Source organism: Aythya ferina (assembly GCF_964211825.1).
Source record: "Aythya ferina genome assembly, chromosome: 2".
Taxonomy (NCBI): domain Eukaryota; kingdom Metazoa; phylum Chordata; class Aves; order Anseriformes; family Anatidae; genus Aythya; species Aythya ferina.
The window spans coordinates 10,976,441-11,001,121 of NC_140297.1; the positions used below are offsets into that span (position 1 = coordinate 10,976,441).

General features: G+C 39.8%; 1 protein-coding gene across 8 annotated transcripts in view; it reads right to left on the reverse strand.

Moving 5' to 3' along the window:
* Nucleotides 1-1,870: 1,870 nt before the first annotated feature.
* DIP2C (disco interacting protein 2 homolog C) overlaps nucleotides 1,871-24,681 on the reverse strand; it is a 311,029-nt gene continuing 288,218 nt past the window's right edge. For all 8 annotated transcript variants that reach the window (XM_084511374.1, XM_084511375.1, XM_084511373.1 and 5 more), the window contains 5 exons: nucleotides 13,855-13,912; nucleotides 12,943-13,017; nucleotides 11,608-11,782; nucleotides 9,872-9,995; nucleotides 1,871-5,107 (listed from right to left, as the gene is read on the reverse strand). In XM_084511374.1, coding sequence (XP_084367500.1) covers nucleotides 4,855-5,107; nucleotides 9,872-9,995; nucleotides 11,608-11,782; nucleotides 12,943-13,017; nucleotides 13,855-13,912 — 685 coding nt within the window. In that variant the 3' untranslated portion in view covers nucleotides 1,871-4,854. The remainder of the gene's footprint in view (nucleotides 5,108-9,871; nucleotides 9,996-11,607; nucleotides 11,783-12,942; nucleotides 13,018-13,854; nucleotides 13,913-24,681) is intronic.

Below are 24,681 nucleotides of genomic sequence, written 5' to 3' on the forward strand. Positions count from 1 at the left end.
ATTGCTCTGAAAGGCCATGCAGGATCCAGCACAGGGAGGTGTGCTAAAAAGGCACAGAAATGAGCTGTGGCAGGTTGCTGGGTGAGGAAAGAAGAGCTGCTGTTTCAAAGATGGTGACCTCCATGAGGTACAGCACAAGTGAGGCGATGCTTGGGAGGCTTCCTGGAAGAGCATTAAGGCGATAGCTCTTAAAAGTGAACAGAAAACCCATGGAAAGAAAAGCCTAAATCTACCAAAATGACAGCAGGGTGAATGAGGGGTTTGGGGAAGGCAGTCTGCCAAGGAAGCACCCGGGATCACACCAATAGCTCAGGGTGAACTCTTTAATTTTCTCCCCAGATGAAATAAAAATAGAAAAACAGAGTGAGGGCTGGCTGTTGCCCTGGGGACAGCGGGTCCCTGCCCATGGTGACTTCAGGCTGCCCCTCCTGGGCCTCACTGCCGGTCTCTGGCCTGCTCAGTGCTGCGCTGAGGCCTCTGCTGGGGCCTAACAGCGCCTTGGGCCGAATGGGAAAACCTCTGCAGGAGGCCAGCCACTTCCCCAGAGCCTCTCCTTTTGTTTTTGAGGAGCCTGGTGGGAGGCTGTTGATCTCTGTGCTCCCCTGACAAGTAAAGGTGGATGAAAGAGGTGGAGCTTTCTGTTGAAACCAAGCTGCCCAGCGTGTCGCGGAGCCGTGTACTGTACCGCGCTCTGGCAGCTCAGGCCAAGGGTGCACAGAAGAAGCTGCAAGGTCTTTTATCAGACTTTTTTTTTTTTTTTTTTTTTTTTTTTTAGTTGTTTTTGCCTTATTAGTATCAACTTAATGAATAAATTGTACAGTTCTTACCATGTAGGAAATGATTCACGGAACCTTACTACATTTTTTTCTGTTGAGATTCCCCACCATTTTTCAAGCATTATGGCATCATTTGCCAAAATGACTTCTAAAATGTGTACTCAGAGCATTCTGACCTTATAAAAAACCTAATCACCATCATCATAAAAACATCAAGCCCTTGTTTTTTTGTAATAAAACGCTTTATAAAATTGAATCAGGAACTAAGTACTTGCTGTCCAGCCGTCCTCCCCTCCCTCCCTTGACTTGCTGCCTGAAATTTGACCACTGGAGCTTGGATTTTATACCTTTGGCTTTTCAGATGGGGTACCCAGGAAACAGGGACTCCGAACCTCACCCTTTGAAATCACATGTTGAAAATCAGGGCTTGGTCCAAAGCTGTTCTCTGTGGACACTGCTGCTACTGGCTGCAAACCAGAGAAGCCCTGAAATCATTGTTTGTTTGGTTGGTTTTGGAAAGGGCCAATGGAAATAAGTGGATCACATTTCCTCGTGTTTTTGTCTGGCCAGCCAAAGCGTCTGAACTGATACAGAGGTTCAAGCCCACGTGTGACAAGCCAGTTCCCCATGTATTTCCACTGGCAGAGAGCTCCAGCAGCAGAGATGTAGCACCTGGATCAGTAACTTCAGCGACTGATTGGAAACGTGCCGGTAGCAAGACCTTGCAACAAAAGTGATGTGACAAATTTGAGGAGTTTTACAGTACTAATGCTTGTTATTGCTTCTCACAAAATGTTACCAAGCTTACAATAATCTTTACACTTTCAGCAAAAATGTGAACAGTATATTTGAATATATTAAAAAGAATTAAAAAAACATTTCACAAAAACATTTGTTGCCATATGAAAGTCTTTCAGCAATAAATGCCCACACCAGTATTTAAACATTGTTAAAAGTATCATGATTTGTACTAATAAATTATGCAACAAGAGAGGTAAACAAAATAAAATTACAGTATAGCTCTCAATGTTCCTCCGCTGAGCTTAGGCAGCTCTAGGAAGCTCAATTTTAGATGACTAATTAAGAAACTGATATTTTCAGAGCAACAAAAATAAAAGCTTTTATTTGTTCATTTGAATATAAAACAGGCGTTATCACAGATGTACAAAGCGTACTGGTGGTTTAACATACAAGAAGGTTGCTGTCCTTTGCACATAAAAATTTTTGTTTGAAACTGTGATTGGCTGAGTTACATGAATTTCTCTAACCAGTCACCACACTCTATGAAATAACGCTGCTAACATTCAACTGATAAAAGGGACAGTCTTCCCTTGGGTAAAGTGTCAAGCAGGATTAAATATATATAATAAACAAGCACCATGAGGAATCTGCTCCTGTTTGATTAGTTTTGTGTTTAAATGTTCATTGTGTACCCTCTGTTTTGTGCATGTGCATCGAGTTGATTACATGGTTTTGTCTGACTTCAAAAGCACAAGGTCACAAGACAAACATTTTATACATTCTCATGAATGGTTTATCTACAGTACGATTTCTAATACAGAACAATCCTTCTTTATTGCTCAGTCTGATGGTGCTTAAATGTTTCCTTCCTTTTGCTTGCACAACAAAACCAGAAACTCAGTTTATCGTTTCTCTTAACTCAGAATTTAACAACCACGGATGACAGGTTGCAGAAGAGAGCTGTTATTAACTGCGCTTCACAACTGCATTGCAGTTCTTTTTTTTCTCTACAAATGCAAAGTTGACTTCGTGAAGGTTAAAGTGATGCTTTAAATGACAGCTAAATTTGTTTTGCAGTACTGAGATCAGCGATAGCAGGACTTCACAAGTTAGTTCACACACTGCAATTATGTTTGTAATCAATCAACATCTTGTCTGAAACCTTACAGCGACTTGCCATTAAAAACAGATTTTATTCTTTTTAAAGGGAGCAGAAAATGAAGTTGACAAAATCTAGGATTGGTCTTCAGAGCATGAATAGGGATATTCACAGGACAGTGAAGTCTGAAAAGATGATTTGAAATAAAACAAGTCTGACATGGTGAGATGCTCTGTACTGTACATGCAGACTAAAATGTCCCCACCTTTTAAAAAGATTTTAAACAACCAGCATTGAGACTCAGAAGCCAAACAAAACTACTATCGTTAGCAGGGGTCCACTTCTTGTACAGCATTCTGCAAAGGCAGACACAATATGTCCCTTAAACGTGATATAAACGTGATTATGTTTGCCCTGCAACAATCTTAGTCATGCATACCTGGTAATGAGAGCCAGCACATGAACGTAATTTTGGACAATAAGAAAAGCATTCTTGGACTGCAGCTGGTAAATCCCACTCTTGACCACAACTGGGTCAATTCAGTTACAACCACATGAAGAAAGGGGAAAGTTTTTTTAAAAAAGGGGTGTGGGGTGCTGGGAAGACAGCAGAACTGGGAAATCAAACCTCTCCTTTATCCAAAGGTAGTAAAATGAAGGCAGCTGTGATGCATGTTTTCCTACTCTTCTCCCATTGACAGCCTCAGGTCGGAGACCCTGGGACTGTGGATCTTAAAACAGGCAGTTCAGTTCCTCTGATGTTTTAATTGGCTTAGGGACTAGTTAGCAGATGCACGATCTGTGCTGAATTGGTTGTAGTGACTGTACGCTCCTCTCCGTTAAGGAATAAATTAAAGACCATCGAAACAATCGTTTTCTGTAAATGTAAACTGGATGCCTTGGCCACTGAGCTATGTGTCCTAGCTGAGAGGCAAATTGATAACTCTGTGCAAATAACCCCAAAAGTTTTCCTTATAGCAATAAAAACACCAACTAAAACAATGAAAAAATTGTGCAACAAAGTTTTGCAGCTAGACAACAGTGCTATTCCTCAACCTGCCTTTTCTAAGTCTAACAAGTGTATGCACATGCCAGCACGAATATTTATTGTTGCCTCCATGGCAAAGAAAAAAAAAATTATTGTAGTGCATTTTTAGTCTTAAATTCATTCACTGCCTTAAAGGCAGCAATAATTCCACTTGCTGGTATCTAGAGGATTCTTTTAGACAGGGATACTTAGCAATCCAGGATTGCTTTTTTTCAAAAAATTTGTGAGTAACATTTGATTATCTACAGTGGGAGACACCATGCAAGTGACAAGTACTGCATTTTAAACTTTAAAATCTTTTGTCATTAGTGAATTTATATTTCATATATATATATTTGATGTGATACTATCCACTCAAGATAATACAACACTTTGTTTTTATATTAGCAAACATTTCAAGAGTTTAATATTCTTGAATGTTTCTTCTCTTTTATACTTCTAAAGAGATCAAAATAAATTAAACGTTTTTGTACATAATTACAGAAGAAGTAGTTAACTTATTTTATCTTTTTAGTTTAGTACAAAGATATTTGCAAGTTCATTGCCGAAATACACCTTATTTATAAATTTCTTCCATTCTAACGCTAACAGCAAAGGCTCTTTGGCCTTTGTGCTTTCAGCATCTCTGACAGAAAGCTGCTAGATTTCTAATTGAAAGGTGCTACTTTGGGAATTCTCCTCGTACCACTACATAGTTTCCTAAGATGTGGGACCTAAAATGGCTTACGTTAGTATCAGATTTGTGTTCATCATCCTTTTACGACATATTAAAACAAATGAAGAAAACAACTCTTTGTATTAGTATGTAAATTGTTTTAAAAGAATCCATTTGGAGGGCAGAATAAAAAAAAAAAAAATCTACTTCAGCTTACTTAATGTAAAATACAAAGCCACATTTACTCAAAAAGCAGTATTGTCCAATAAGCAAAAAAAAAAAAAATGTTTAAAATGGGCTTCTCCAACAAACTGAAGGGCCTTACCCCATAGTCCTTCTTTTCTAAAATTTAGTGGTAAAAGAAAACATTTCACATTTTATTTCCTGCCAATCGTGACTGCTTTGAAAAGTTCCAAATAGAAACAGTTCCGTTCTGATGAGTGTCAGCATATTATCTGCACATTTTTTTTTTTAGTGGACACCAAAAAATTTTATACATCTATGGTAAAGTCCATGGAAGCTTTAAGGTACAAGACTACATGTTGTAGGCCACATAGATGGGATCTAGCTGGTCTGCCAAAAATCCATCTCGTAGGTGCATACGTTGTTTCTCTCCACGGGAGTTGATAGGAATTACACCAATGTCCACCACCACCACCACCCCTACAATCAGATAGTGTTCCTCCAGGACCACGTTGGTGACCAAAGGAACCAGGTCCAAAGCTTCTTGCTCCGATCCATCCAGCTCAACTACAACGACCAGTAAGTTTGTCCAGGTAAACACCGCACTGGAATCAAAGAAAAAGAAGGATTAGTTGCTTGTTTTTTTTTTTTTTTTAAATCCATTTCATCCCACCTTGTTTACTGCTTGTTTCAACCATGCTGCTTCCTTCTGCACGCTGAGGCCCAAGGCCGAAGTGTCAGGAGGGAACGTGTCTGCAGGCAGGGCGGAAAATGAGCCCCAGTAGCTCTCACTTCAGTATCGCTGCAGTATAAAGATGTGAGCTAAGCTTGACACAACCTCGAGTCTAATCCTTGCCCGTTGTGTAGGGAGGCAGTAAGAAGTCCTGAGGTTCCCTCTGAAGCCCGGGAGCTGTCACAGCGCTGCTGTGCTCACGCAGGCATGCGACGTGTGGGTGGAGGCGTTTCCTCGAGGTTTTTCTGAAGAGCGGCCCAGGGGAGCAAAGGAGGTCAGAAGAGAAGGCGGTGATAAAGCACCATAAGGCACACAGCCCAGCCTGGAAGACTTTTTGGATAAACTCTGCCTAGGAGAGGGGTGCAGAGCTCCAGGAGCATCTGCATGGCACACTGCAGGCCGTGCAGAGCTCCCCGGGAGCTGGGGAGGGGGCGTTTGTGCTCCTGGTGCCAGGCCAGTGTGCTCCCTGCCTTCTGCAGCGGGTTGGCAGTGGTCCAGGCAGGTCAGAGCTCGGTACAAAAGAGCTCCGATTTTTCTGGACCACTTGGTTTACACAGAAACCATCTGCTTTATTTTGGTTGTGGTTTAGTTCTGTCGGGTTTACAGGGACAGGAGTTTTCACGTTCCTTAGGAACAGGTGGGACGGTCAAAGAAACACCATCATCACCGGTGTCTCCACTGAATGAGCTTTGAGTGACCCCAAAATTCTGGCTAAGCCTTTGAACCAAAGCAGGTAAATTTTGGTTTCTGTTACCTGGTATCTTCCCAGCTAAGGGCAAGCCTTTGTCCTTCACACAGGGAGGCTGGAAGGGCACAAAAGCCTGGTGCATTCTTCCCTCCACCCCTCCCCACTCCTCTCATTTCTCGACAGCCTCGCAGGAGGTCAGCAGGGCTGAGAATCCACAAAGAGCAGTCTCATTCTTCTTTGTATGTGTTTAAGACATGGACCATGGTTATTTCTTGCTCTACCTTATTCTGTAGCATACATAATTATATTCTACACGTCACTCTTATAGCAAACCCTGTGCTCCATCCTCATTTACCTGTAACTCATATCAAACCCTGTCCTCATTTACTTTGTAAGATCAGGGGGTAATTCTCCATAACTATCTTGAGCAAAAGTATCTGAAAGCTTGAACATGTTATGTATGTAAGCTAACTTCAAAAAAGAGCTGCTTACACTAAGGTCAACACTGGGCTGAGACCGAAGTGCACTCTTTTGATCTACTACAATTCTGAATATCCACGTGCTTTGGAAACGCACCTTTGCCCAAAAGTTAGCTATGAAAATGTGTTCCAAGTTGATGCTTAGCAGACTTTAGGAGAAAAAGTACTTATTATTAAACAAGCATATTTCATTTTCAGATTCTGCAAAAGTATTGTTTGACAGAATTCTTATGGGCTTATGTGTTTATTGATCTGGAAAACTAATGTGTACTCAGAGAAAGGTTGTGCAGGCTCCTTTGGACTTAGTACTGCTATGAAATGAATTTTATTTTGTAATCTTGTTTTCACAGAAGTTCTAGTGAGCTGCACAAGCATCTAAGTTAATGCTAAATACATTTTAACAAAAAAGCCTGGGAGGTTTTATTAAAATATTAGATAGCGGTTGAAACCATGCCTTAAACCTACTGTTAGCTTGTTATTTGGGAAAACTGTTCATGGAAAGACTTAAAAGCAATGCCTCTAAAACACAGCTTGGGAGAAGCTGGTTTGTCTGAGTCCAGCAGACTGATACCCCAAACCTTCATGAAGCTGCTCGTAATTCCTAGCGTCATTGGCACTCCTTAGAGGGTCTCAATTTATTTTGAAACTTGTTAATGAAATTAATTAAAAATTTCATATGCCATGATTCCAACTCAATGGTAACCACTGTAAATAAAATAAAAAAAAAGATCATCCTTTACGTTCCCACCAGTTGAGATGAATTTATACCGGCCAGCATGTATCACTTATGAATGTATTAAACTTCTAGCCCTGACAAAACAAATGAATAAAGAAACAAAACTAGGCATGATTTTCCCAAGAAATCACAGTCACAACCAACAGATGCAACACAGCCAGTGCAGTGAGCTGGGAACAGCCCCTCCTGCTGCTTCCATCTCACTAACTAGCAGGGAAAAGCAAGGAATTTGTTGAAATACCTCCAGAAATATAGGCCGATAGTAATTTCCTTCTCCAAATATCTTGTGGAGCTTTACCTACTTGTCATTATGCACAGAGAGAAAACCACTTCCTAGCAAATTCAAGGAAAGTATGTACTGCTCCTCCTTCAAGGCTTTGGAGCTAACAGGAGCCAACAATGTGCTCTAATTGAATTACACACACACACGGTATTTCTCAAGGTACTCTGCATTATTAAAAACACTTTCCAAAATGTTTGGTGCACTTATACATCACAATGAAAATGTACTTTGTGCCATTCTGTTGCTTGTTACATTTTGAGACACAGGAGGTCTGAAGTCAGAGGTTGCTGATTTTGTGCTGCTAAAATTTTTTAAGAAAAAAAGAATAATTGTAAATGACCTTTACAGATCCTCAATAACAGAAGCTGCACAGCGGGATCACGTATCAGTCAACAAGTCCCTGCTTTCCTCACTAGTGTTAAATGTTACAAAATGAGCATGTTTCTTTGAAGCTGTTTTTACAATTTATGGACTGGACATAGCCAGTAGCTTTTGTTTGCAATAGGTATCAACGCCATTAAGTTAAATCCTTAATGGGTCATTGTAAAGTAAATAACAATGGCCTCCAACAAAAAGAAAGAAACTAAAGAAAAGCATATACAAGGTAAATATACAAGGAAAGATTTTACTGTCTATTATTTTGTCAAGGAGTCTTCACCAAGGACAAGAAGAGGATATCCAGGAGAAGTTGAGTGAGAAAAGTCAAGGACAGTCAGGACAATGACTGTAAAGGAAAACTTCACGCTGGTGACTTGAGGGAATGATTAGGTGGACCACTGGGTAGGAAGAGGTTGGGCACTATAAGCAAGCCAGATGTTGCTTTGAACATCTGTGTGTCCATTTTCTGCAAGGACCACATCAGAAAAATCTACCTCACCAGAAACCTCTCCTCCCTGAGGGAAAAACAACTCTGAAGACTTTTAATGTTTGCCTTTCAGCAAAGGGCAGTAAGCATCACATGTTTCCTGACATCTTATTCATGTGTCTTGTATGTTATCACCCAGCTACTGGGGAGAGTTAAGGCACAAAGAAGTGTTTGCATGTAGTCCAACCATCTTGCAGAAATTCAGCAGCTCTTCTCCTTAGTCCTCCCAGCTTACCCCAACCCTTTTTGAGTTGCTCCTATTCCCCTCAGGATTTTCACGGTAAGAGAGGGGAAGGGTGGAAAGGTATTCCCAAAAAACTCTCAGTGGTTTTGAGAAAATATATAATTTAAGACTTTTTTGCCACTGAAACCAGTGATGGCCATTTCTGCAGTATGATATGGCACCTTCATTCATTGCCCATGAGCTCACACTTTGAGGACACACAAATCTCTGACAAACAGGTACTGCTGAACACATGGATTTATGAATCTGTAGCCATCTTATAATAGAGTTGTCCCTGGTTATCTTTCTATCCATTGATGATAAGAATATAACACATATGAAAGGAGCATTTTTCAGTATCCTTTAAGTGTTCCTACTGGTCTGTATGAGGACCCAGTATCCTCTACCCCACGTAATGCCAGCACAAGACGACTGTGTCACCAGTGGCAACGACTGAGGGAGCCTGCAATCAGGTAAAACCTCAGTTACAGTCAGATGAGCAATTAACTACCTCAATTGTAACAGATATTGAAGAAAAAAGCAAAGCATTGTGACTGTAGAAACCGGTATGGTCCTTAGGCTTCCTTAGTAAGTCCACAGGCCACACCTTGCAGACAGGACTGAAGAGAAAAATGGGGAGTCATATCTCATACTAGCTGAATTGCTCTACCTGCTATGACAGGTTTTTTTTGGTTGAAAGGAAAAGGCTGAGCTGAGGTTAGATCAAAACAAAACAAATACCTGATTCGGTCTTCTGATGCAAGAATAATGAAAAGCAAATTGTTCTCGAGATGGCCTTAAGAAATGATTACCTGCTGCGTGCGTTTGATGATGTGATATGTTGATTAAGACAACATCACTATTAACTCATTGATTTACTGCTTCAATTTCCATTGCTTGATTTATTAATAACTAATTCAAAAGTAACAGTGTGTTCACTAATAAAGTTTATTAGCGTGTTCATTTATTTAAAATGTTTGCTTGCTTACTCCTTCTAATAACAACACTCTTAAAGCTTGAGTCTTTTTTTCCTGGTTAGAATATAAATCTCAAACTCCAAGAAACAGCTACTGACCTACCTGAAAGCAGCTTGGTTCTCTCAAATTAAGAGTTTAACCTTTCACTCATACTTAAAAACACACACAAAAAGGAAACAAATTGAATGATAACAGAAAACAGTCCTTCCTGATTAAATTTTCTAATGAAAAGTTTCATCCTAAAGATGCATTTACCACTGAGTTATAAATCCTGTGACCATCCTGACAGACCATTTCCTGGATCAATTGCAATATCCAAGCAAAACCCCAGACATTATAGATATTTCAGCTTTATATAAGAACTGTGCTGTTATATAATCCTTACCATTCTGTGATGCTCTTGTGTGCTCTAATTACAGAGGTCTCAATATCGATTGGATGATACCTCATCCCTCGTAACTCCATGGCTTCATCTAATGCACCCACAACATAAAGTGCATCATGGCGTTCTGTTTGTAAGGGGAAAAAAATAATAATGATTCTGTTTTCTAGAACACTAGGTGACAAAAATGTTCACATTAATAAGCAAGTAACATAAGTGTAACATTTATAAATTATCCTCAAATTTATGAAACACCTAAGTAATTTCAAAACTAATAAGCAATTTGCATTGCTGAAATGCAGCAGAAAGCAGGAAAAAAAAAAAAAAAGAAAAGAGGAATGCAGAAACACTATTCCCATGTGACAAAGAAAGGTGGAACTCTTTACCCAAATACAGTGAAACAAATTCCTTTTGTCTTGAAGGTGGATACAGAAAAGACTCATTCTTTTTCTAAGGCAGCCCTAAGTAGACAATAGACTTCTTGTTTCTCACTCTCTCTCTTTTTTTTTTTTTTTTGATAGAGAAAGGATGGACTTGACCCTAACAGTATGGAATATGTTGTTCCAGTAGCTTTGAGAAGGTCAGTTAAGGTGTGCTACAAAGGTTTGCATCAAGAAGCAAGAAATACTTGCTATGTGCTACCCAGCAAATTGCTCATTAAGACAGATGGCAAGCTCTGAAGAATAATTCTCTTGTATGAATTTTTATTGACTAAAGAAATAAATGAGGCTGAAATGAGACTTTTAAAAAGATATCAGGTTGATAATAAACTTCTGCACGTCATACATAAAGGAAATAATATTTGCTAATAGACTTAAAAGCGGATTACTAATTCTTTTTATGTTAACTCAGACGGTTGCACAGTGGTAATGTAATGGCCATATTACTTCCACCAGCAATACAGGGCAGAGAACTTTCTGCACAGGAAGCCAGAAGTGGGAGCAGAACGGAGATTTTGCAACTTCCATGAGAAGATTTAAGCACTTTACATGCTTTAGGTGCTTCATTGTCAGAGACTCCTGCATTTTCCCAAGGATGGTCTATCAGTACAAAACACAAAAAGGCTACACAACTGTGCTCGGCAAAAAGCCATCCTCAAGTAACGTGCTCCCAAGTAGAGACTTTCAGTCCTGCTGTGTGCCTGGTGGTGCTTGGTTGCTTCCATGTGCACACAAGGTAAGGGATGTCAGAAGGAGATAGAGTGAAATCCTGTATGTTCCTGACGGAGAACCAAATGCCCCATAGCTTCTCCTGCAGGCTACTGCTCACACTATGTTTCAGTAACCTTCCCTGGCAGTTCTAAAGAAAGAGACATTCAAGAAATGAGTAGTTTCTATAAATATTTTATAGTTTATAGTTTATAACAGAGGAAGAAGGTGCTTGTTGGAGTCAGGACGGGGCCCAGACGCACACCAGGGCTTTGTGTACATGAACATATGGCTGTGGATATGACTGCAAGAACAAATTCTGAAGCACTGAGCACATTAACAGTTGCAAATAGTCACTGGTGGAGGGACTTTGTAGCACCCAAGGTATGGAAAAGGAAAAGCAACTGCTTCAGCAAGAAAAAAACATCATTTGTTTTATTTTCTGATTGTTTAGCTAAGGCTTTTTTTGTAGTTCTGAGGGCTTCACAGACTGAACATGTCAGATAGCGCAAGCCAAGAGACACAGTGCCAGCCTGAAACTAATCCAAATTATGTGCACAAACCCTTGGTAGATGAGGAGAAACCTCTTACCTCCGTTTGCATCTGTGAGCTCTGTTCTTCGCAGGAACCCCAGATAGCCAGTTCGAGCCCAAATAGTCTGTGTGTCTCCAAAGCTGAGTCTTGAATTGAAGTGATCCGATTGCAAAGATTCGTCTCCATATATGGTAAAATACCCACTGGCATTGTGAGTGCTGTGAACCCATATCTAAGTTAAAAGCAATTATACTGGTATTAATTAAAGTAGCTTTCCAGAACGAAGCATTATTGAAAATTCTTGATGCAAATATTTTTAGTCATAGCTAGATAATACACATAACAGCAGATAATGCCTTTTAACTGTTTCTGACCCATTTACGGGCATGGTCATGACCCAAATCTGACCTCATTGAAGTCGGAGTGCTGCTTGGAGGGGAATGCAGCAGCCACAGCTACAGGGACACCCTCCTTGCAGCCCTCCGGCCCCAGACCTGCACAGCCCCGTTGAACTGTGCTAGCTCTGAGCTCTGCTTGGGCTACGGCAATTTTCAGAAACTCCTTTGGACACAGCACTCTTTGCATAGTTCCCCATGTCTGGTTCAGTGAATTTGCTCCAGCAGGGCATCCTTCACGAATACCAGACAGACAGATACCTCCAACAGCACTGGTGCAGTGGGATTGTTTACAACGTTAGAAATAGGATTGAAATTATTTTAAAGGTAGTGGCCTGGCACCTTTATGTATGGAGAAGGATTCATTTCGTCAAACTCAAGGTATCATGGAAATATTCCAAGTTCATAGCAATGAAATCTTCCAAATGAATCTCACAAATCAGATTGTAATCTTACTTATGACTAAGCAAATCTTTCATTTTGTTAATTAGAACTTTAATTGCTCATTGAAAATAACATTTTAAGTTTTTTTTTCTCTTTCTAGAAACATAAAATAAATTGGAAAAACATATAGCCTTGCTCAACTCAGCTAATGAGAGCACTTCAGTGCACTGAAGCACAGTGATTATAAAGAGAATAACACTAGAAACCCATCTAGCTGAAATTAGACTAATCAATAAACTTATTTTTTCATGTAAGTTTTCATCGGAATTAGTCAAGCATGAAGTAGAAAATGTAGTTAGAGAAAGCCGATTTTTTTCAAATTCTTTAATAGACAAGTTGTTATTAGTATTTATCAAGTATGTTCCTAATAATTTTAATAATGGTATGAATATCATGCTACACACTTCATATACTATAAAGGTCTTCATCATTTGCAATTTTTTAACCCGGCATTTAATAAGATGTATTATAGTAAACCACTAGCATACATGCTGACAGCTTTATCCCTGCAATTTAGTTCCAAGTACACAAAGGTGAAGTTTTCATGACTCACCTCACCAAGATGAGAATCTCCTAAGGGTCCCTTTGTTTCTGGATTAGCAATAATGATTCGTACTCCTGGCAGGATCTATTGAAAGAAAGCATGAAGCAATGAGAAAGCAGATACTTGTGCAATCATGTGCTAACTTCCTCACCAAAAACAAACAAAAACATTTTATAAGAAACTAGAAGACATCCCTAAAAAATTAAAGTAGACATACAGAATAAAACACTAAAATAGCCAATCAATATAATAAATTTTGAGATATTTGGGAAAGGCTACAAAACCCCTTTGTAAAAGCTGTTCCATCATTAAAAACTTAGAAATCAAACGTTCATCTACAACACAAAAATCCTAACAAATGGCTCCAATTCTTTCTGACAGTATGTACCAGAATAGGAAAAAAAAGCCCTGTTCATATGAAACTTTAGTCTGAAACAAAAAGAAAGCCCTGGAGGCACCATGTGCTCTCTTAAGAACAAGGCTCTTGCCAGTGACTTCATGTAACGGGCTACAGAGGTGGACAGATGTTAAACCCTAAAATAGAAAAGGGACAGCCTGTCCCCACAACGATACTGCCCACCACGCTGGGTCCCTCTGCAGATGGTCAGCAGCCATCTGTGAGTAAACAAGTGAAACAATGACAATCTCAGACCGGTTCTCAGTGGAGATGGATCCGCATCGATAAAACTGCCTGTACTAGTAGTGCACTCGTTGCCTGTTTGTATGGTGAGATGCAGGGTTTGGGAGAGCTGTAATAAATCAGTTACTGCCGCTGGGCTGCAACTCCATCAGCAAAGAATAGTCTGCACAGTTGATAAAGCCTTTCTGAATATTAGATTCATTTAAAGAAGGAAAAGAAATGGAAATTCACTGAAAATATTTACCGTGAAAGAGATGTTTAAATCTCCTTTCCGTACTTACTTTTCCTGACTCCATCAGGGGCAAACTATGTGGAGATCCTCTTTCTACTAAACGAACTCTGTAAAACACATGTAAAAATAATATGCATAATACATGGCTGCATTTATTTGATTTCCATTAACATTTATTTCTAAAAGGAAGGGTTGATGGCTGCAGAGATTAATGCTATTTTTGGAACAGATGAAGCTTATATCCTCTAGAACATACTCAGGTCCAATATTTAATCTTAGTCAAGACTTATGGCTGGGAAAATAATGAAAAAAAGATGTGCATGAACATTTGCCTATATATTAAAGTCTTCCAATGTAATTGGTGCCTTTTATTTATTTTTGATAGACTTTTGTAAATGGCATTCCAAGCAGAAAATTATTCACAACAAAAGGGATCTGAAATATTGATTTCCCACAAGAACATCATAAAAGTCAGGGCACAGAAACAAAAGCATGCGAGCTGAGTGAGCAACCACATTCCACGAGTAGCTAATAGTTAAAATCAAAGTCATTCCTAAACAGCTCATAACCAGGCTTCAGCATGAAGTCTGCTTTAGCACTCTTATAATTATTTTCAATTGTCTGTGTTTGATAAAGATTTTATTAACAAAAAAATAAAATATCAAATGAAAAATGTTACTACTGCCGAGGTCAGACCCTTTCTGGGTGTGACTCTCTGGTCTGTTCTCTTCCTTTCTTAGGTAACTCATTTCTCCACTAAAGGAACAGCAACGGCAGCCCTCCTGGGGTGGCAGGATGGTCTGGAAGGAAATTCCTCATTTAACATTAGAAAAATACTCAGCAGGTTAGAATGAAAGAGTCTGTCAGGTCCTAAAATGGCTGATTGGCTCAGCCAGTAGATGGCAAATAAGTTTTTGGTAACATCTAGGCATTCCTGTATCCTCAGGGAGGTAACCTGAAAGCTCTAGCAGCCCATGAAACCTTAAACTTCCCACTCCTGCACGTTTTCATAATCTGCTTAACGGATCTAAATCTGTGCTTCCATCAAATGAGCAGTTCTTACCCCTTTCCTCCCCTCAACTGTTTGAATATGAAGAAAAAAAAGCCTGAGATACCAAAACCAAATCAAACCAAACAAATAAGAAATTAAAAAAAAAAAAAAAAAGAAGAAGAAATGTCAGTAGAAGACAGGGCACAGGCAGGCATAGCTAGGAGTAGATGTGTGGAAAACTGGATCCAGTTAACGTGATCACAAACCTGTACTCAGTTAGGAGCAGTCAGGATAGATCTTTTTTGGACTGTTTTGCCACCTTTTTATAGCTGGAGTACTGCAGCACTCCGTTTGGGGAAGGAGGGATGAGACACAGAGACCTCGGCTAAAGGTCCCTATGGGGAAGAAGCTTTAGCAATTTCAGCCCCTAAACATAAAGGAGATGGAGAAAGATGTTCTTTTTTTTTTTTCTTCTTCTTTTTTTTTTTCCTTTTTTTTTTTTTTTTTTCTTTTTTTACTATTTCTTTGCTCCAAAAGTTATCTAAAAGCTGTGATTGTCAAGGTCAAGGCAGGAACAGTGAACAGTGTTTTATCTGCAGTGCTGGGAAGTCTCTCAGCCTTGATGGATGGGGCAGGGCACATCACTGTGAACAGTTTCTCCCACTAAAAACATGAGTTCCCAGCAACAACCCAAGTTCCCAGCAATTTCAGAGCACTTTTCTAACTAATCTTGAGATGAAATGGATGCAAAGTGCCCTACAAGGGGTGCTGCCTGGAGCAGCCATGGTTAGGCAGCTGCAGCCTGACCTGCTCTCCTGAAGGTGCACGCACGGACCCCCTTCCATGCTCTGCCGACAAAAGTCCCAGCTGGAGCCAGAAGCTGTTGGGCTGCTGTGGGTCAGCAGAAACCCAGGAGCTCCACTATAAGGTGTACATGCATGGCTTAAGTCATGCTACTCTATAAAGGACATGTCTACATAAGGCACACTTGAAATGCTGTTCAAAAGGCCAGCCAAATCATAGGTGTTTGGGAGTATGCAACAAATGGTTTGAAAATAACTCAATGCATGTTGGGAAAAAATCAAATATTGCAAGAAGCAGTTGTTAATTAATGCCTACATTTCTGCCTTTGTATATATATATTTTCTGTAAAATCTCTATTAGTGCAGAAAAAAAACAAACACCTTTAACTGAACTCTTTCAAGCAACTGACATCTCTGGTTTTCAGATCTGTAGTTACAGAAAGGTGGCTGTTCCTAGAAGAACTAGTCACCATCCCAGACACTTGGTACCTCCTTTAACAGAGTTACTTCATTCATTATTTACCAAGATTTGATAAATAGATTTGATTTTAAAAAAGAGACAATTAAAAAAAAAAAAAAAGCCATATGAAGTGGTAAAAAGGATGGTGTAATCAATGTCAGAGGGAGTACTTTATTTGAATTTGAGATTGGTTTAAAAATAATTCCATTTTGATATCAGGAGCAAAAACACTCTGGGGCTGGAAAAGTATATCTTAGAGCTGTCCAGTTTTGTAGGGATTCTGCTGGCCTTTGCTCCCTTTCTGGCATCAACGATGCGCTGCTGAATTCCAGGCCTTGTAGGAATCACATACAATAAAGCATGTATAACAAAGCTATACATTTAAAAACCAGTGAGTGACTACTGGAAATGAATCAGCCTTCATAATTCTGACCATCTCTTTCCCCTGTCCTTTAAAGCATCTGTGCCTCCCACCTTGTTGTTATTGCTAGCACACTCTTCTAGCTCCCTTCTCCAGCTATTTCCTTTAACCTCGTCTGAATTTTAGCACATGAAGATCCAGAAGGTGCAATTTCTCAGTTTCCAATTCTGTTAAAACTCTCCCACTATGTGCTTTCCTCCTCGTATCCCCACAGAAATATCACAGCAGTGCACTAAACATAGAAGCATTTCTTGGAGGTTTTCTGCTAGGGCTCTGGTAGTGCTCAAGAACTCAGACTCCATTTTAAAAAGCTTTGGCTAAGCTCACAATACATTTGGGAGCATGCTGTTAAACCTCTAACAGCTCTGAAATAATAAAAGATATTTTGCCACAGAGAGATTCAAAAAAAAATAGAAGTGCAACATTAGATTCTGATGTTACTGTCTCCTATGTGCATACTTAATTTTAAGTGCATAATAGTCTTACTAACTCTATGGGGACTAGTACTTTGAATAAATTATGGACATTATGCAATAGTTTTTTAAAATTAGTTTTGCTCTGTCTCATCTTAAAATAATTCAATTGTTCCCACTCCTCTCCCTGGAGATTTCCATTTTTGCACTGACAAACAGACAGCAGAGATGACTGAGAACTTCTTCACCTCCCCTCCCTCCCGAGCAGCACCAAGCCTGCCTGGTGGGCAAGAGGCAGAGCCTATGGCTCCTCAGACCCAGGAGAAATACCACCTCTGAATCACACAGGTGATGCTGGCAAAGGAGCTCAGGGCTCCTTATGACACCGCTTCTCAAAATTTAGAGTTCACAAATAATCGTAATGTGCTCCCAGGCATCAGAGCTGCAGGAAGGGCAAGTCCCGTTTCTCTGCAGTGCTCCAGCTGGTGAAAAAAAGTCTCTTACAAAGTGAGTGTAGAGCTTTCCCACTGCTTCCTACTGCCTTCGAGTCACGCTGGGAAGGGCAGAAGAGAAGATGGCAGCAGAGCCAGCCTGGGCAAAGAGCCCAAAAATCAAGTGGATGGGATGAAAATGCTGCCCTTGGGCCTGAAAGCTAGTTTTGCACCTTCTGGTGGTTTGCAGCCAAGCTGAGAGGGAAAATATAAATGAATGACCAAATGCAGGGAAAACATGGGCTTTCTCTCCCACCTAAATATCTCACTGGGGAGGAGAGGCAAAAGATGTTTAAGAATCATTGGACTGTTACAAAGCTATAAGCAATGATGATGCACAATTAATCTGTTGTATTTATATAGTAGGGTAGGAGAGAGTGTAATTATTAAAATTTTCTTCTCTGCTACCTAAGAATTAGTCCTTTTTTCTAAAAAATAAGAACCTGTAACCGGCGATGTGCAGTTGAGAAAGCTTCTTATGTTTCAAAGCCCAGCTAATGGGATTTAATATGAAAGGCAGCTATAACATTAATATGTGCTTAGGTTTTTTTCTTGTTCAATTTAATATATTGGATGGATTTCATCTCCTTGACTCTTACTATAGAAAACTAGGACTGAAATCTGACTTCAGAATGAAAACTGGCAAGCTATAACCAACTGGCACTGTAATAATCGTGTAATGAAGGGGATACAGAAATACAGTAACAATGTCTTTCTGCCTAACTATTTACATAAAGCTGCAAATTTTGTTTTCTATTTGGTGACAAAAGTTCTCCAAAATATGCTTCACAGCTTATTGGTATTCTCTTTAATCAACGAGTTTGTCAGCAGAGATATTAAAGAGTGCTTTGCGAATCAGGAGTCTGGAGCGCGCAGCGTGGTAGTAACCAACATCACGATGCCAAAACTGGGAAAACCTTCAAGCAGGGCTGTGTTACTGCACTGAGAGAGACTTCAGGCTCTGTGATTCTAATAGAGATGGAAAGAAACTATTAGGTCATCCAAGTCTTGCTCCCTGCCAAAAAAAGACTGTTCCCTGCAGTGCACTTATGAGTGCTTTGTCTACTCCGGTTTCAGTATTTCGAATGATAGGGCTTCTTCCACTTCCCCTCAGAATTTACTTCTCAGCTGAATGTATTTTATAGTCAAGAACCTTTTTATTGCCCTGTTTGGCATGAACTTTTTCTATCTTCCTCTTGGTATTTCTATCTGGCTCCCCACATACAGTTCAAAAGATTTTTCCACTTTTCTTGTTAAATATTTCAGCTATGGAGCTTGCCTTCCAAACTAACACTTGGCAAAACCCCACATCTTGAACTTTTATCTCTCCTTTAGAGCCATTCCCACAAGTCAATCCATAGTAACTGCCCTACACCTCCTTGCCAGTGTGCCAACATCTGCTGTTATCCAGCCTCGTGCAGTAGCACAGCATCTTCCATCACCACCAGATCTCATCTCCCTGCCTAGCCTACCAACCCTGAATTTGTCTTCTCCCTCTTACCTCGAGTGGTCTGTTCTCACACCATGCTGCCTTGCAGTCATGCCAGCTTGGCAGTCCAGCTTTTTGGTTTCTTTAACATTACCTATTCTGCAGGTATTTTACTTTTTTTTCAGTAGCTGACTTGGAATGTTGTCATGCTTGAAAAACTTCAGCAACAAAAACTAAAGGAAACCAGATACGATACGATGTAAGTACAGCCTAACACAGATTGAAAATACACTGAATATATAAAAATATTGATATGTGTCTCCTAGGCCCTTTCCTTGGCCACAGCCTTTCTGTGGCAGGAAGACACAGCTGACGGGCTCCTTGGTTTCATTCCAGCCTTATTCCTTAAAATTTCTTGCTGATTGTCATCTTACCTTAGAAATTGAGGTTGTGGGGAAAAAGTGGATATTTTCTTATCATGCAAGAAATTGATGTTTAGAAATTTTTATGTACTGAACTGGAACAAAGAGGTGAAACATGAAGCCAAGTTGTAAACTGAAGCTGAAAAAAATGCTGCAGGTCAAAAAAAGAGGTTACTTGAGTTTAGTTTTTCAGTATTTTCTTTTAAGTTAAGTCTCCAAACTAAAAATGTTTTAACAATCATCATGAGCAAAAATTCAAAAGTTAAAGGAGGGTATTTTGACCATTTTGAAAATTTTACCTTTTTTTTCTTAAGTTGTAAAAGGTCTGTCAAAACTGACTTTTCCAATTTCAACAAAATGGTCTTTCCTGGTGGAAAAAAACCTCTTACTTCATCAGAAATTTTAACCGAAACCTAATTTAGCATTTGATGTCAGAGGGCATGCACTTTTGTGTAGCTATATCCCATAACCCAGCTGTGATTTAAATGGCCCTGTATTAATGCCATTATCAACACCTTTCAGACACATACCACTACCTAAAAGAAGTCTTTGACACTCAAGACTTTCAGTGCATCTTCTCTTTTTGCAAACAATAACATATTTTTACACAAACTATTCCAGAATTCACACGTCAATGAGCTCATTCTACCCTAAAATGAAAATATCGATCCAAGAAGAAGATAAGCTCTGCCTGTCAAGGTGAAATACCCTGTTCAAATAGCCAGATCAGAGAAGTAGGAAGATGGCACAGCTGAACACTTTGGCTGAAGGGAAAATCTAGATAATGAAGACTTTCCCTGCATCATCCTGGTTTCCTCAAAGCACTTTTCTTCTCACTGCATGACAAATTCAGATAACAGATAAAAGACAACAGAGAGTGAAAAGGGGAGTTTTGGGGTTTAGGCAAACTTTATCCAACAAGATGAACAACCATTAAATCTTCTGTATGTCTAGGACATATTTTAATCCTGTTAATTTTATAATCAACAAGTTCAGTTAAAAATTGGCACTAATGCACTTCCATTATTGTAAAGACTTTATTCACTGTAAATCTAAATTGTACTTCATGTCCCAAACTCCCTGAGGTCAAAAGCAAACCAGTTCCTATCCTTGGCTGAACAAAGAAGCAGAGAAGGTTACACAAGGACCTAAGACAATGCAAAAAGCTGTAAAGCAACAAATGTATGAATGTAATGAATAAAAAGCTGTAAAGCAGAATGAGGTAGGAACTCAGGTTCAGGAAATGAGCATTCTAAATTTTGGAGATTAAAAAAAAAAGTAATAGTCATTTTATCATAAATGGCTATGGGAATATGCAAAAATAAATTTCATATTTATGTCTGTTTTTAGCTTTAAGGTACTGAAAAATGTTCAGATTTTATTATATGGGCATCACATTCAATTTGTTTAACTTCATAGATTGTGTAAAGCATAATGCACAACTATTTAAAGTCAGTGCAGTGGACTGGGACTGAAGAATCCCACCTGCCCCCTGGCTCTATCTCACACCTGTCGTGCCCCAGCAGGCAAAACATCGCATTTCTCTGTGCTTCAGGTTCATATCTGCAAACACAGGCATAATGCTGCTCTTAGCTTTTATCTTTTTATTTAGATTACAAGCCTCCCACGACATGTTGTTTATTGCTAATTGTTTTTATGGCACTTTTCATAATCACAGTTGTGAGCTGATGACTCTGTTTGATACAAAGCGCTTTTCTTATTTTGTAATGTTTTGTCTTCCCAGTTCTAACTGGGAAAAAAAGACCCCACACATAGGGAAAACTTTAATTCTAACAAATTTGTGACCTTAAAATTTTTTCATGGAATAGAATTACCCTATTTATTGTTAACAAATGATGGAAATAATTTTATCTTCCCCCATGCAATGTTATATCCTTCATTTACACAGCATTTTGAAAAGTGAAATTTCTGAAATCAAGTCCTCCCTGATAAGGCTCCTTTATCTTGCTACAAGCTTCAGGATTCACACCACCAGCTGACTCATGGAGCGGGCACCCTGCATTTCTGGGGAAGAATGTGCAAGAAGTTCCCTCTCCTTACCTACCACCAGAGACATTTCCAGTGCAAGAAGTTCAACGTGTGGAGACACTTCTTTAGCGGAATTAAAACCACAGATGAACAGTCTGAAGAAAAGGCAGTAGTGCAATGTGCTGCAGTGCCACATGCACCTGAAGTCACTGGAGAGGGACCATCCTCACAGGAGGCTCACTGGGGACCCTGGCTGAGCTGCACAAGACTCTTCACATAAATAAGCTCATCATCTGCAAACAGATGCTTCTAGGATATAAAATCTTCAGGAGGATATGTGAGACTTGAAGCAGTATATTAAGAGCTATTGAATACAGCCATTTGTAAGGATATTGCATCTCTAACAAAGTTAGGGAGGGATCATTATATAAATACAGGACGTTTTTACTGTTTTTCTGAGTTCTCCTTCCCACACCCGAGTCATTCAGCATTCATACAGCCACAGACTGCTGACAACAGGAGCCAAAGGAGTGCCTGAGGCTAGCAAAGCTGGAGTGGGTCACAAAGGTGACAGAGCCCAATTCCCAGGGGTAACCACCAGCATGGCACCCACTGCTGAATTATTCATGGCAAATGACTGTCAGTGCGTGGGAGAGCAAAAGCCCTGTCTGTCCTCCTGCAAAGGCTGGCAAGAGAAGGAGAGAAAGAAAACACGGATAGAAAGCACTTAGGAAGCTACATCTCTTATGTACATCTCTCATATACATCTCTTAGAGCGTACTGCAGCTAGGTCTGCAGAATTTAAAAGGCTTGCTCCAAATTTTACATCTATTCATTAAGCATTTTTCCCTCCAAAGCAGTTGTTTCTGTTGTGAAATGCACTCTAAGGCTGCAGTATGGGAAAGCAGCACTTTTTCCTCTATTGCCGAAGCAGTAAATGTACTCTAGGTCAATGACTTTTTAATGAATCAGTGTTTAGTGGTCCATTAGATCACGGAATCACAGAATGGCTGAGGTTGGAAGGGACCTCTGAAGATCATCTAGTCCATCCCTCCTGCTGAGCAGGATCAGCTAGAGCACTGTGCAGGATGGCATCCAGGTGGGTTTTGAATATCTCCAGAGAAGGAGGCTCCACAGCCCCTCTGGGCAACCTGTGCCAGTGCTCTGTCATCCTCACAGTAAAGAAGTGCCCCCCATATTCAGCCAGAACTTTCTGTATATCCCACAATGAGGAAAACAAAGCAAAATATGCTTCAGAATACACTATCTGTAAAAATCAAATACAAAGTACGTGCTATCTTTAAAAAAAGTAGAAGAATGAAAATGGCATTTTTTTGGGAAGACTTTCCTGTATGTGTATGGCTAGACTCACAGCAAACTCCAAGAGGAAGAAAGAGAGAAGTATGGCTTTTAGGAAAGGAAGTGGAAGAATTTTTAACAAATACTTCTCAGAAAGGTAACCTGCCACCTTGTTTTATCAATTCCCAGCCTCCAAGACTGAAACAGACCTGGAACACCAACAGAAGCTTGCTATGTGCTGAAATGAGCAATCCCTTTTTTTAGGTAGCATCAGATATTCTTCAGGAATAAAAACGGTTTAATAAACTGGAATTATTGGACAGTTCAAAAATGGTTTGTGAAAACAAAAACCGAACATTTTCCACCTAGTTGTACTGTTTATGTTTGAAAAATGACATGCAAATGGCACGTGCAAACAATTATGTAAATGTACAAGTGCAATACACCTACTTTCCTGGAAAGCTAAGACTTTTTGTCTTCTCTTTGTACGTGTTTGACATGTACATGTCTTGGTACACGTTACAGTATTCCCCAGCCCCTCCATGGAAATATAACTGGAATTTCTCCATTTATAGTTAAGGTATTCTATGCCACATCTTCTTTCAAAATCCACCAGTAGAGCCAAACCTTATTGTCCTATTCCACTAAAAAGCTAATATTCTGTTCCCTTGAAAAAGACTTGATGAAATTAAAAATAGACTCAAGGGAGCAAATACCTCAAGGGCCTGTCCTTAGGGAGCACAGAAATTTCTTTGTAGGACTCCCATTTAGTTGAGCCTCATAACTCAGCCTGAGTGGAACAAGGAGGGTGGCTCCCATCTGAAAGTTAATGGCTGTTTGTCCCTTTCTCCTGCCCTGCAACTGAAGACGATTTATGCCTGGGACCGAGACATCTTTCAAAGCTCTTAAAAGAGGTGTATTTACAATTTTTGTTATAACTCTGGATTCTCTTTTATAAATAGTGCAATCCCTTAGACAATGTTCTAGACAGTTCAGTTACCCAGGTCATTAGCTGATTTCCAAATCACCGCCTAGTTGGCGACACAGAGGCTGAGCAAGGCTCTTGGTTCATCCCTTGATGCAAGCAGCAACTGCAAGAGAGGACCTTTCCTCCAAGTCAGGCACACCAGGACTTTTCCTCTAAGTCAGAAGTTGAAGTTTTGCTATTAAACACATCATCCAGAATGAGCTTTTCTTTCTGGGAGACTTGTTTCCCAGAGATCAGAAAGAGTGCCAACAAGATTTTTGAGACAGAAACAAAATATAATGCCACTAAAAAGCCAAGGCTGGATTTTCTCCTGAGCAAATACGTGAAGAACAAGGAAGGTTTTGCCAGTACCATGACAGACAGCTTAAACTCTCTAATGAAATTCTACAAGTTAATGGGCAAAATGCCTAAAAGCCATACACTTCTACAAAGAATCCTCAAAATCAAACTGCATCACAGCTTAGCCTACTTAAAACTTGGAGGGTCTTAAGCTTTATTTTAAAGACCTCAGCCCTTCCTCCTTTAAAATGGAGAGCTAATTCTACTGACTACAGTGGTGAAGGCTTTTCATTTCTCTATGACAATCTGTTTCTGTGATAATAGGAAGAAAAAAAGAGAAAACAAAACAAAACAGCTACAGGAACAGACAATCTTAAAAAAAGCATAGGTAATGTGTGACGCTTTAATTTTGGAATTAAAGTTACCTGTACCAGAAGATCCCTGAAGCTCAGGATGACTGGAATGGCACTGCTGGAGGTGGCACTTGACACGACACAATTTGTAAAAGAGCTTATTGCTTAAAAGTACTGATGCTTTTCTGAGGCCAGTGATTTGCCAGGTTGGCGTTTTGAACAGTTCCCCAGGTATCTAGCACTTCAAACCTCAACACACTTTACACACGGTACCTACTCAATCACAGTGTAAGGCAAAGGTGGTGAAGTGTCAAAAGGGACAGCAATAGATCCGTATTACCCCTTCAGATCTCACACAGAGTCAATAATTGAGGACTGGGATTTTCTGTAACCTGCAAATGGATTCTGTGCACGGTAACCCATTACAGGAGCTGGGAAAGGCACTGCTCCCCAGAGCGTCAGGGAACAATTTTCCAGGTTTCTTTTCTGTAGCCATTGGTAGATTGCTTTCAAGTATGATTAATCAATTAATGCTTCA